At 43.7% G+C, this 13,513-nt stretch overlaps 1 protein-coding gene across 9 annotated transcripts in view; it reads left to right on the forward strand.

Annotated features, from left to right (window-relative positions):
- Nucleotides 1–2,668: 2,668 nt before the first annotated feature.
- Prpf18 (pre-mRNA processing factor 18) overlaps nt 2,669–13,513 on the forward strand; it is a 31,480-nt gene continuing 20,635 nt past the window's right edge. For 5 of the 9 annotated variants that reach the window (XM_039095330.2, XM_039095331.2, XM_039095328.2 and 2 more), the window contains exons 1-5: nt 2,669–3,724; nt 6,660–6,737; nt 6,853–6,879; nt 9,261–9,365; nt 10,753–10,866. In XM_039095330.2, the coding sequence (XP_038951258.1) occupies nt 3,659–3,724; nt 6,660–6,737; nt 6,853–6,879; nt 9,261–9,365; nt 10,753–10,866 (390 nt within the window). In that variant the 5' untranslated portion in view covers nt 2,669–3,658. The other 4 variants (XM_063276042.1, XM_039095329.2, NM_138523.3 and 1 more) reach the window with 3 other exon arrangements.

Raw genomic sequence — 13,513 nt, forward strand, 5'->3', positions numbered from 1 at the left:
TAAACGCAATGGGTTTATTGGGATACAACCTTCTTGTAATTAGAAGAACATTGATATATTTACACATACCCTGGTGGTTCTGTTTTGTTTTGTTTTGTTTTGTTTTTTTTTTTTTTTTGAAGGCTCAGGCCCTATCATTGATTTCAAACTACTAACTTCATGTTAGGTTGTCTTAGTTAGGGTTTTACTGCTGTGAACAGACACCATGACCAATGCAAGTCTTATAAAAGACAACATTTAATTGAGGTGGCTTACAGGTTCAGAGGTTCAGTCCTTCATCATCAAGGCAGGAGCAGGGCAGCATCCAGGCAGACATGATGCAGGCAGAGCTGAGAGTTCTACATCTTCATCTGAAGGCTGCTAGTGGAAGACTGACTTCCAGGCAGCTAGGGTGAGGGTCTTAAGCCCACATCTACAGTGACACACCTACTCCAACAGGGCTATACCTTCTAATAGTGCGACTCCCTGGGCCAAGCATATATAAACCATCACATTGATGGACATGTGAAGAGTTGGTCAGAGATGTGCAGTACTAGACTATAGAATGATATCTCACCTCAGAGATACAGATGTCAGAATCTCAACAGCACGCATAGTAAAACCATAGGTAAGCAACTGATTCACAAAATTCTTCAGCAGTCTCTTGTGGGTTGGTGTTGACCAGTCTGGTTTTAGCCTGCCAATGAAATAGCTACTTACCATTGTCAAATTCAGATGTTTATTTCCCGTGTCTTGGGGAGACTTATGCAATTCCAGTTTCTGTTTCCCAAGGAAGAGAAAAGGGTCTCTGACCCGCATTGATTTTGTATCTACCCAGAGTTACATTTAACAAAACATCCATGTAAATGTGACTGCACCCAAAGGGAGCCTGCCTCCTTCCCTTCAGATCTCATTGGAGAAGAGGCAGGCACCCTCACCTGGCACGCATGACAATGTTGCAAATACATAGACACATAGACACAAACCTCCTATTGTCCTCTGTCTCTTAATGCCACACAGATTGTGCTCCTGACTTACCCACTCCTACAGTGAGATTCTGCAATAATAGACCATCGGTTCTCAAAGTGTTCTGTGAATTAGCAGTAGCTGCCTCCCTTGGAAATTCTGGGATGTGGAAACCAGCAGCTTTATCATTAAAACCAACCAACAGGCTCCTCTGAGGGTGAAGATTGAGAACCACTATGTATGGTTATTTCTCTTCTTTTTTTAAATGTCCTATTTTATCCATTAGGATTACAATGAAATAAATTTAGGTTATCCCGATAACGTTTGGCATTGCCCTCCAGTCTCCAGAGCTGACAGATAATTTGTTTAGGATGCATTGCTCCTCCATAGGGATAAGCTCATCAACTGTGTATTGATTTATATTACTTCATCTCTCAGAAGATGGCTGTTTTTAACTTCTGCGAATGCTGTGGCCCACATACCCCACCAAATCATACCATCTAATACTATTTAAGCGTTTGGGGAACTGTCCTGTGGTTCCCAAGCTTGCTGATTCCTTCTTCGTGGGTAGGAACTGTGCCTTGGTGGTTGGTTTGGGCTATAGCACTTAAAGGAATGAAGAGGTCATGTCAGACACTGGAATATTCAATCGGAAGATAATAGTAGGGCATAGGGAGGGGAGTTGAGAGGCTGGTGGAAACAGAGAAAGGCAGAGAGAGAGAGAGAGAGAGAGAGAGAGAGAGAGAGAGAGAGAGAGAGAGAGAGAGAATGAACTAGAGAATGTGTGTATGTAGGGGAATAGAGAAGTAGAAGCCAGATATGAGCATGTGGAGGGGGTAAGGCAATGGGAAGAGAGGGGGAAGGGACCAGAGGACCCAGAGAGAGCAGGAAGACAAGAGAAGGAGGTGGGCAGCCCCTATCATAGAGTCAGGCACACCTGGCTATTGCCAGGCAACTGTGGGGCGGAGCTTAGACAGAATGCTAACATCCTGCGGGCCGGTTTTTTAAAACTCGGCCCATCCTCTTTCCGCTCCCCTGTCCTCCCCTCCCCCGCCCCCCTGGATCACAGTCTAAATTGCTCATTCATTTGTTCCCTCAAGTATTTGCCTTTTTCATTCTTTAATCTGAGACCCTCATGATTTAATCCATGTTTGCATAAACACAGAAATCAAGTTGGGCATTGAAGAGGAGCTAGCCCTTTCTGAGTCTATTCAGAGAGTGTCCCATCTGGCCAGTGCAGCCTTTAGTTCTCCGTGAATCCTCACACTGTTAGTATCAGCCATGCCAACGCTTCAGGTTCGGGGGTCATCATCTCTAGCTCCTCAGTCAGAAGGATGCTGGTAAATGGTTTGAGCCCCGCAACAAATATTCACATAAGGATGCCAGCATGTTTCCTCCAAGGACAGAAGTTACACATTTTTTACTTTTAAAAAAGTTGTCACGTTCAGTCATTTATTATGCATTCGCGTACGTGAATGTGCGTGTGCATATGTGTGTGTATGTTGTGTTGTAGTTAGAGGGCAACTTTGAGAATCTGCTCTTTTATTTCACATGTGCATTCCCAGGGATTGAACTCAGGTCACCAGGCTTGGCAGCAACTGTTTTTAGCTGTTCAGTCATCTTTCTGGTTCCCAGGCATCTATCTTTTAGATGAAGCATCCTATTACACACACACACACACACACACACACACACACACACACACACAGAGTATAAAATTTTCTAATGAGCAATCCTATCATTTTTTTATTTTGATAAACCATCTTAACCTATAGTCGAGTTTGAACTGAACGTTAGTTATTTCATTCCTTTTAGATAGAAAAAAGTAACACAGAATATTGTTGAATTATGACAACTAAAAACAAAAATCCCTCCATGGCATGGAACTTAGAATAAATACGTTATAAATGGTTCTAAAACAAACAAAAAACAAAGAAAACCAAAATTCTACCAAGTATGTTGGTACACTCTGAGGTTGTGGCAGGAGGATTACTTTGATATCAAGAGTCTGAGACCTGCCCACGCAACACAGTAAGCCCCCAATCACAATAAAAATAAAAAACAAATAAAAATAAAATTTCAACATATTTTTCCTTGGACTAGATTATAAGAAAGAATGATTATATCTCCAATCATCACTAAAAATCTTCATTGATGAGTGCATAATCAGAAAACACAATACATTTACAGGGCGTTGAATAGGCAATTAATGAATATCGCCACCTTAAAAACTTGTATTACTCATGTATTTCTCATTCTCTAGTATGTTAGCCCTCTTAGCAAGCAAGTAAATTGAGGAACTATGAAGCGAGTTCTAGTAAAACTCTTGCCTTAACACAATTGAGATGACCTACGAAGAGACTTTAGGAGCCAACAAGCTGGTTCAAACGGGCACAATGACCATTTAAAGAGAAAAACCGACATCGACACTTGGCTTTTGTTCTACCTGTCTGCTAAAATCACAAGTGAATAGCTGGAGGGTACCGCTAGGGGGCAACAACACTCAGCGGCTTTGCCAGCGTTAGCACATAGGGGCGCTCCCTACCTCCCTTTCGTTCATCCCAACTTCCGCCGGAAGCGACTCGGGCAGTTGTTGTTCTCTTGTAATTGGGCTCTGGTTTTGTGGTAGTTCGTCCTCTACCCCCTCCCCTAGCGGGTGAGGTTACAGCGACGGGCTGGAGAGGCAAAGTGGAGTTAAGACACTGGGAGCGAGATGGACATCCTGAAGTCAGAGATTCTGCGGAAGCGGCAGCTGGTGGAGGACAGGAACCTGCTGGTGGTGAGTCCTGTGGCCGTGGAGTTTGGGTAGGGGCTGACAGATCTGCCCCATATCCTGGGCAAGTTGCTGGCCCAGGGGTAGCAAGGGGTAGAGGGTGGATTTGAACCCTGGTCTGACTCACTTCGGCGGCGCTTGCTGTCCTAACCAATATCAACTGCAGGTAGACCGATAAAACAACTTATTAGTCATTATGTATTCCAAATCATATTGCTGAGAATTAGTAAGCTTTGCCCCTAAGCGAGCTGGCACACGTCATAGACTTCAGTGTTTGTTCCTCTTTGTGTGCGCGTGTGTAAAAATTTATGCGCGAAGGACTGCGTGCATCTTGTTTACTAGTCAGTGATGTTTGACCAATGCAAACAGCTGTGTAAACCAGTCTCCACGAGGAGTTAAAACAGCTGTGTTCACTTTCCAAGCAGTCCCTGCGTGGGTTACCCGCCGAAGCAGCTTTTTTTTCCATCTCAGTGTTGCCTGCTCTAGAATTTCATATCAAAAGGATAGACATTTTAACATGGAGCTTTATTTGATCAGAATGTTCTGGGTACTACTCACTTTACTGCCTTTTTCTTCCCTTTCTTTTCTTTTCTTTTCTTTTCTTTTCTTTTTTTTAATTTCTGGAATTGTCTTCTGTTTGTCTGAGTAGACCCGGTTACCCATTCCCCTAGTGATGAGTATTTGAGCTGTTTTTCAGTATTGGTTGAGCAGATTGTGAGCCCCGGAGAAGCCTTGTTAGAGCTCTTTGGAAACGGCTGGGTTACAGAGTACGTGAATGCCTGTCATTGAAAAGGCCACGAAGTCTTTTTTAACATTGTGCTACCATGTTGCACATCTGTCATCAGTGTCTGAGCGTTGGCCAGTCCGCACTCTTGCCCCCTGTTTATGTTGTCTGCCTTTTCAGTGGAGAGGTATCTGTACGGTTCTAATTTTCATCTTCTTGAGAATTTCTAAGTACTTCCTGGGTGACTTTTTAGGTACTTACGTATTTTGTGTGTGTGTGTGTGTGTGTGTGTGTGTGTAGTATTAAAATGACTTACGAATTTAAATTAGGTTAGTCATTAATTCTCCGGACACTTTTATGTAGGCCTCCACTTTCTTTGATAAGTATGTTTTCTGCCTTTTTTTCTTCCAGATTGGGTTATTTATTTCACTCATAGTGTGTGTGTGTGTGTGTGTGTGTGTGTGTGTGTGTGTGTGTGTGGTGTGTGTGTGTTTATATTTATATTTATAGATGGGGGAGAGCATGATAGGGCCCCCTGGGCTCGTCAACGACAAGATAATCAGTATAGATTGGAAACAGCTATGTAGGGTTTGCGTGAGGATGGTCAGGAACCAGAAAGACAGACAGAGATACTAGCTAAAACTCCAGGAGAGAAGTTTGGAAAGGGCCCCAATCCTCCAGATGGAAAATTGCACCAGGAATCTGAGGTATGGGTATATGTGTCTGTGTGTGTGTATGTCTGTCTATCTGTGTGTCTGTATGTCTCTAGCAGCACAGTGGCAGTGGTGAGGCCTCTATTACTGTCTAGGCACTGGAACCCTACAGTATTTCAGCTGTACCCGGAAACACTCTTCCAGGCTCAGCAGGTTGACCGAAGGCCTCAACTTTGACTGCCCTGCTCTGAATCCCAGCTGTCTCCTCACCCCGGGGCTGATTGCCACTCTCTTGCTCTCCCAATATAGCCTGTGAGATGCTGGTAGATGTGGACCTGCATGGACCCAGTCAGGATGACATTAGCTACCTGTTTGCTCTCTACATAGCCTGTCAGGTGCTGGTGGGCCCAGCCAGGGTGGCACCAGGCAGCTGTTCTTGGTCTCCTTCTGTTCTGCACTGCTGAACGTCAGAGCTGCAGGAAGTAGGGGACCATGGAATTCTACCCGCACTCAACGGTTCTTCCCTGTGGTCTTTACCCTCTATAGCCTTCTCCAAGCAGTTCATGAGATTAAACCCCTTCCTCTTTAATTCCTGAGATCTCCTCCCAGATGGATGCCCTCAACTGGTTCATGAATGTGCTTTAGATCTTCTGCAGCGTCTCAGCTGTAACTGATAAAAGTGTTTGAAACTGTTGATGAATCTGGCGCTGCTGGTGGCAGCTTCTGGGGAAAAGAAGTTCATCATGGGGTCCAGGGTGAACCTTGAGGTCGCAAGCCTCCTAAGGGCTGGGACTACAGCTGTATATCTAACTCCAACATGTGGAGTTCTTAATGGTTACCGTTTTTGTGTCTTCTCATTGGGAGATTAAGACAGTGGAGCAAGTAGGGAAAGAGTGGGGCAATTTCTTAAAATTCAGTGGACACTCGTCATGTGGTTCAGCCGTTCTTCCTGTCTGAGACACTGAGTAAATTGTAAAGGCACCATCTTCTATAAGCTTTCAGACGTTTATGAGCATTGTAAGAACATGTTGAATGGGATTTTCGTTTGATGCAAAGGAGGAGCTATAAAGTAACAGAACCCAGAATTGATACGCTAAGATTGCTAAAATTCCAGATAATGAGATCTCACACATTCCTCTGAAGTGCTCCTATTGATGGGGTTTCCAGAACTGGCCCTATGTGCTATCATTTCTGCTTCGATCTGGAGAAAGTAACAAAGGATATCTCTATGTGGTTCAAAATAAATCTGTCTGTAGAAATGATCTTTGAACTTAGTTGTTAAGAAACTGAATAAAAAAGCATTTTGAAAATGCTGTTGGTATATTCTCTTTGCTGTGAGAACTGTTGCTGTCAGGTAGAATACTTGAGTTTGTCACATATCAACACAGGTCCGCTTTGGAGAAGGGAGCCACAGGAACTCAGTGGGATTATCTTCAGGACTAAAAGTAGTAAATTCTTGAGAAACTGAGAAGTGTTTTTACAAGGTTTCTAGGAGTGCTTGGTAACTATGAGGCACGAACTTCTGCAAGGGCACGTTAATAATGTACTGTTTTGTCTTTGCTAGGAAAATAAAAAGTACTTCAAGCGGAGTGAACTTGCAAAAAAGGAAGAGGAAGCTTATTTTGAAAGATGTGGCTACAAGGTAAAAAGTTCCAGCTTTTATGTTAAGTCATGTGTTTCTGAGTTTACATTTTTACAGCTGTCATTAAATAACAAAATTATTGATCTCTGTTCAATTTATCAATGTTATACGTTAGCCTATAAGTGAGAAGCCTTCTGGAGAGGTATGAGTTTTTGGTTTTGATTTGGCTTTAAAAACAAAACAAAACAAAACAGAATTCAGGAAAATATGTGCATGACTTTTGGCTTGGAATGGTTTGGCTTTTTGTGGACAGCATGAACTGGCTTGAGATCAAAGCTTGATTTTTTTTTTTTTAATTAAGTCCCCATTCTGATATTCCCTCTCCCACCACTCTCTCCCTTACCTCTCCCAATCAAACAGTGTGTTTTGAAAGAGCTCAACACACTTTATTCATTCAGCCTTGATCGCTTCAGCAGCAAACAGTACGCCTCTGCTTCCTCCTGCCTACTTTAAGAAGTTGGCCTTATGTTAATATTGTCCATAGTTCCTTTTGGGCCTAGTACTCATGCTTGAAATAGAGACGTAAGCTTGTTTGTTTTAAACTTGGGGCAGCATTTGTGTCGTCTGTTGGTTAGAAGGAGAGTGTTTAAATCTGTGAGCTGTCTGAAAGGCTTCATTTGTGTGCCTTAGACGCTTGGCTGAGGTGATCTCTCACATTGTCTCGTTGATAATGCGTGCGAAGAGCTGAAGTCTTTAAGGTGGAGAAGCCGTTCCAGTTGTTTTCAAAGCAGACATAGTTTAATTCTTGGCTGGAAGCTAACAGATTCCATCAAAACATCCTGGATCTTACATTGGGTAATACTCCTGTGCATGGACTGGAGAAAGTTCTGGAAATTAATCTGTATGGTGTAGCATTTGTAGAGGAAAGCATGAGGAATGTAGCTGCTATGGGTATGCATTTGATTTTATAGTTTACTGTTGGAAAAGGCGAGTATCGAAGGAATATTTCTAAAGATAGAGGCTTAAAAGTTTATCATGTATTTTGATAGGTTTCTTTAAAGATACCAACTTCATTTACTTTTAGTTTAGAAAAGTAAAAGACATTTTATTATGTACATAACCACTGAGTAGCTGTGTCGACAGAAGAGTCTCATGTCTGTCTCACCCAGCATCATGGCCAGGCTTGACCTGGAGTCAGAATCCTTTATCAGAGCTTTGTCTGCTGTCAGTCTTTGTGAGCGCCGGCCTCTGCCACCCTTCCAGGAGGTAGGAGAGCAGGTCTAATGCAGTGTGCCCCTGCCTTATGTGCTCCTTTTGTTGATGGAGATGGTGACTCCATCTGAACGAGTGCCTTAGATCTTTGTCCCAGAGCTGTCAGTCAGCTGTCTCCCTCTCCCCCCTCTCCTGATACTTGTATCAGAACTCAGGTGGAAGAAATACCCACTTACGTGATGAGAAAGGATGATAACCTTTGTTGCTCTCCAACGACCCTCCCTCCTTGGAGTAGGGACAGTACACGTGGTTGCTCTTACTCCTTTGTAGACGCTAGCCCTCGGTTTTAAAGCTTGGTGCTGTTTTTGCCTGTGTAAGTATTCAAAACATTAGTTTTTTTATTTCTTTTGTTTTACCTTTAACCATAACCTGTAGAATCATGAATTGCAGAATTCTTTGTTTCTTTTTTCTTTTTTCTTTTTTCTTTTTTTTTTTTTTCGGAGCTGGGGACCGAACCCAGGGCCTTGCACTTGCTAGGCAAGCGCTCTACCACTGAGCTAAATCCCCAACCCCTGAATTCTTTGTTTCTTAAGCAGTTCTTTCTGTTTCTTTGAATCTATTCCTACTTCTGAATTTTAAACTTCTCTCGTGGTTGGATGGGAACCACACTTCAGTATATTTCCAGACTATACAGTGAGGATTTTAATTTGCAGGACTCAGTTTTCTCAGTCTGTGACTGACTCCTGCCCAGAGATGAGGACACAGATGAAGGCATTTTCCTATGCAGGGTCTTGAGTGAGAGTCCACACTCCTCAGGGGCAGTCAGCCTTCATTCCTTCTCTTCAAGGTCGGTAGCTTATTGTAGTCCAGTTGTGCACAGCTCTGAACACACTTCCACATGCCTAGTAGTGGTTTATCCAAGGTTGGAATACTGTGTCTGAAGAAGCTAAGTGGGAAACAGTTCTTTCCTTGGTGTCTGTACAGGTGAGCAGCAATTGGATAACCCTTGAGGACAGGTTTCTCACAGAGACAAATCAGTTGTTTTCAAGAGAGCACGTGGGCTGTTTCAGTGTCGGGGAGAAGTTAAGTTGCTGTTTAAGCACTGCTGAGTGTCTTTGTTTTGGAAAGCATTGTACTTATGCGACTCTTTATACCAAGAATGCGCTCGGCCGGCTGCATGCTCTCCACGTGCCCTGTTCCTGACGGATGTTTGATCAGCTCTTGGAAGCATGCACAGTTACTCTGCAGCCTGTGCTCAGGGGACAGGGGATTACTCTTCAGGAGGGACACTCTAGTAGGCGGTGGCTAGGGCGAGGACATGATGAATAGGTTGGTAAGTTTGAATCTCATTTCTTTTGCCTATTAATATAGGTACAGCCAAAAGAGGATGACCAGAAACCACTAACGTCATCAAATCCAGTGCTGGAACTTGAACTAGCAGAGGAAAAGCTTCCTATGACTCTTTCTAGGCAAGAGGTAAGGGTTTGCTTATTTTGTAGCCAGAAAGAAAAATCTTATGTGGTCAGACTTTTTTCCCCATGAACTTCAAAATCTCAGTTTCCTTTGGTAGTGTTCTTACTCCAGAAAACAGCAGCAGTAACAACAGAAACCAGGAGCCAAGGCTTTGGAGAGTGGCTGCTTCTTAAGAAGTCTGGGGTTGGATTCCCAGCACACACATGGTGCTGCCTCCCAAGCCTGTAACTCTAGTTTTAGGGGACCCAGTGCCCCCTTCTGGCCTCTTTGGGCACCAGACCTACATGCAGGGAAGACACACATGTAACCCCCAGCCCCCAACATGTTTAACATTGTGTGAGTGCATGTGTGTGTGTGGGCACCCATGTCAGGACACACGTGGAGGTACGATGACAGCGCTGTGCAGTCGGTTTTCCCCTTTTACCTTCCCGTGGGTTTCAGGCATCAAACCCAGGGCACGGGGCTTGTGCAGCGTTGCCTCCCCGTCATTGAGCCTCTCTCCCACCCAGTAGTCAAGCTTAAACAATACACACACATTTACACATTCTAAGTAATTACTCCAGAGGACCTGAGCTGTTATAAAATGTTAAGGCATTTTCATAATGCAGCTAGCATGTCTGTTGTATGAAATCCTGGAAGAGCAAACACTGTGCATTTTTTGTTTTCATATTTCAAAATGGTGTTTGGTCATTAACATACCTATTAACAGAGACTTAAAGGAAAGGTCGTGGTTATATGAGATGAGGACCAAAAGTGTGTTTCTTCCTTATATTCTGATGTGTGTGTATGTGTGTGTGTGTGTGTGTGTGTGTGTGTGTCTGTCTGTCTGTCTGTGTGTGTGTCTAAAACTAGAAGGTTTACATTAAGGGCTTGCTTTAGATTTGCATTACAGATTCATATGTCAAACTGATAGAAATTATTTAGAAAAAAATTCATGTGATATTTGTGTAAAAATAGTGCTGGTGTAAAGCACTTTCCCCCTTTCATTCACAAATGTATCTATTCGCAAGTGTATCTATTCACAAGTGTACCTATTCATAAGTGTATCTTTTATAACTGAGACATGTGAAAATTGACTTGAAGGATCTCCATTCAGTCATAGCGACTCAGTGGAGAGTGGGCCTCAGCTGAATCCCTGGGATATAGGAGAGAGCCCACTCCTGTATGTTTTCTCCAACTTCTGCACACACTTCATGGTTCACTGCCCACCCAAATACACTCCTTTTAAAAGTTTGAAGGATTTTATATTTCATCCAGAAACACCTATTTAGGTAATTAAATCATATTTATTAAACTCAGGTTTCAGTTTAAGATAAACATGCAGACTGTCTTGAGATGTTCATTTAGGTCTTCCCTTTTGAAGCTCCCTGGCATTTATCTCTCCTCCTAGGTCATCAGAAGACTGAGAGAGAGAGGAGAGCCAATGAGGCTGTTTGGGGAAACTGACTATGATGCTTTCCAGCGTTTAAGAAAAATAGAGATTCTCACACCAGAAGTTAACAAGGTAAGAGGTTAGACCAAACCTAAACCGTAGGATAGTCGCACGTAAGTCAGGGCAGCGTGGGGTTTGAGTGACAGCATCATCATAGGCGAACATGGGAAACAGTATCCGCTTACTGCTGCCGAAGTAAGCCCGTGCTTCTAAGGGAAGTCTGTGTCTTAAGCATAATGCATTGATTTTGACAAATAGCATGTGAACATATTAGCAGACCGTCTGCATCCAAGGATAAAGAATATTGTCATATCTCTTCCTGGGCAGCTACCCTTCTGACTGAAGACACTGGACTAAGTCTCACTTGCTGTTGTGGTGTTAGCATTTTTGTATTTCCTGTATGTAGAAACAGTTCTGCTGCTCAGGATGACAGCGCCATCCACGTTGTTGTGTACAGTTCCCATGTTACTGCTCAGTTCGTTTGGTTACATGAACATACGGCGGTTTGTTCCTCAGTTCGGGCCACTGCTACCACGAACGCTCATAAGCAGGGTCTCAGGGAGGAGGGTGTAGTCCCCCACTCTCCTAGGAAAATATGTTTTCTTGGGAAATATCTACAGGCAGCATTGACGAGAGAGGAGAAGTGCGTGCCTTCTAAGTGCTGGGCAATCCTGAAGCTCAGCCTGGGGTATTGTTAGACGTTAACCTTTAAACCTTTCTCCTTCTCGTATGTTAAAATCTCAGGGTTTTATCCGTGCCCCTGATGTGACGATGACTGACCATCTTTTCCTGCTCTCCTTCCTTTGTACAGTGTCTGTGTTGTTTCATTGCTGTGACAAGGGGCCTCAGTTATTTGGTGACACTCTGAAGGGATGCAGTCCCTTAGAGCAGGGAAGGCAGGGGCTGTTGGTCACACTGCATACACACAGGGGCAGAGGGATCTGTCTGGTGTTTGGCTTTTTCTGCTCTTTGTTTCATTTGGGACCACAGGCCATGGAGTGGGACCCCCACACTCAGTGCAGGTGTCCATCCTCAGTTAGCTCAGTCCCAGGAGTCACGGCTCCCCAGAGATCTGTCTCCACAAATCCCACAGGCTTATGAAAGCCCTTTGCTCATCTTTTAATTGGTGTGTTTGTCTTTTTCTTAGTGATTTGACAGTTCTGTATTTGTGCTGCAGAAAAGCCCTTGGTGAGGAGCACAGGTAGGGTTTTTGACTGGTTTCTTCCACACCGGCGTACTTCTTTTTTTTTTGGTTCTTTTTTTCGGAGCTGGGGACCGAACCCAGGGCCTTGCGCTTCCTAGGTAAGCGCTCTACCACTGAGCTAAATCCCCAGCCCCGGTGTACTTCTTAATGGAGTATTGCTGAGCAGAAGTTTAAATTGTGATGAAGTCCCAATTGATGGATTCTTTCTTAATTTTTATTTATTTTAATTTAAATTTCTCAATAGTTGTTGGTTTTGTGTTCTGTTTCAGAATTCTTTGCATATGCCGAGGACTTGAGGAGTTGTTTTGTGTTTTCTTCTGACAGTAACAGTTGTAGATTTTGCGTGGGGGGCTCTGGTTACAGGTCAGTGTGCAGCATCTGGTCCATGAGCAGTCGACAGGGATGAGGCTTTGCTTGGTTGTCTGGTTCTGTGGGTATCAAGGTATTGTTTGCTCAGCTCCTCTGTGGCTTCATTAGCTTTTTATCAATTTGCTCTGTTAAATACTGAAAGATGTGTATGGCTGGCCATATACCAGACCTTCCTAAGACTTGGTGCTGTGAAGGGTTTGTTAATATCAAGTCTTCTTGGTTATTTGGGACTTTAATGACACCAGACAAACTCAGTCTATCATTTGGTTGGTCTAACTAGGTAGTCCTTTGCCTAAGATGTGATTACAGACCAATGGAAATGGTTGTGTATGTGAGGAGCCCTCCCCACCCCCTTGGCCTGGTCCTACCTTTACTCACAGGCTTACTCCATCTCTTGGAGTGGTGGGTGTAGCTGGGGTTGGTTAGGGGTCTTGCTCCATGCATTCTGTGTGCTAGTTAGTGCTTCCTGTCTGCTTTCCTTGTTTCCAGACCACTGTCTTCATTGAATCTCAGCAGAGCCAGTCCAGCCCTGTGATACCAAGTTCCTGGGATATTTGTGGTCTTCTTTGTCTATAATGATGTGTTTGCAGTGTGTCTCTCTAAAATGCCTCTGAAAATATTGTCTTTATTTTTCTAGACACAATGCAGAAAGAATTAGTTGCTTCCCTCTCTGGGTTCCCATAATTAACCTCTGCTGATGCACTTAGTACATTCCACTAATGACAGAGTTTTGGACACATATATCCTATCCCTGGGGTCAGGGGTGCTTTGTTTTAGCGTATGTGGCTTAGACATAACGTATAAAGGTCGTGAGGAAAGAGCAGAGGTCTAAAGGGCCTGGATTGTATTCCTGGATGTCAGTCATTAGTTGTGTGACCAGTGGCAAGTCTTTTACTCTGCTCCCGGCCTTGTTTGCAAAATAGAGACATCGTGGTCCTCTGCTCACTGGGACAACTGTTGGGCACCTGGTCCTGCACATACATAGAGCAAGGCTCAGTGCTTGCTAAGTTAAAAGGGTTTGAGTGATAGAGGATGTAGGCTGCTCAGATGCAGCGAGTGCTGTAGTGAGTGACAGTGCTCACGGCCTTTACTAGCTCAGAAAGGAACTCTGCTAGACTTGAGAACAGCCCTGCTCATAGTAAACGT

Source organism: Rattus norvegicus, chromosome 17 (assembly GCF_036323735.1).
Source record: "Rattus norvegicus strain BN/NHsdMcwi chromosome 17, GRCr8, whole genome shotgun sequence".
NCBI classification, from domain to species: domain Eukaryota; kingdom Metazoa; phylum Chordata; class Mammalia; order Rodentia; family Muridae; genus Rattus; species Rattus norvegicus.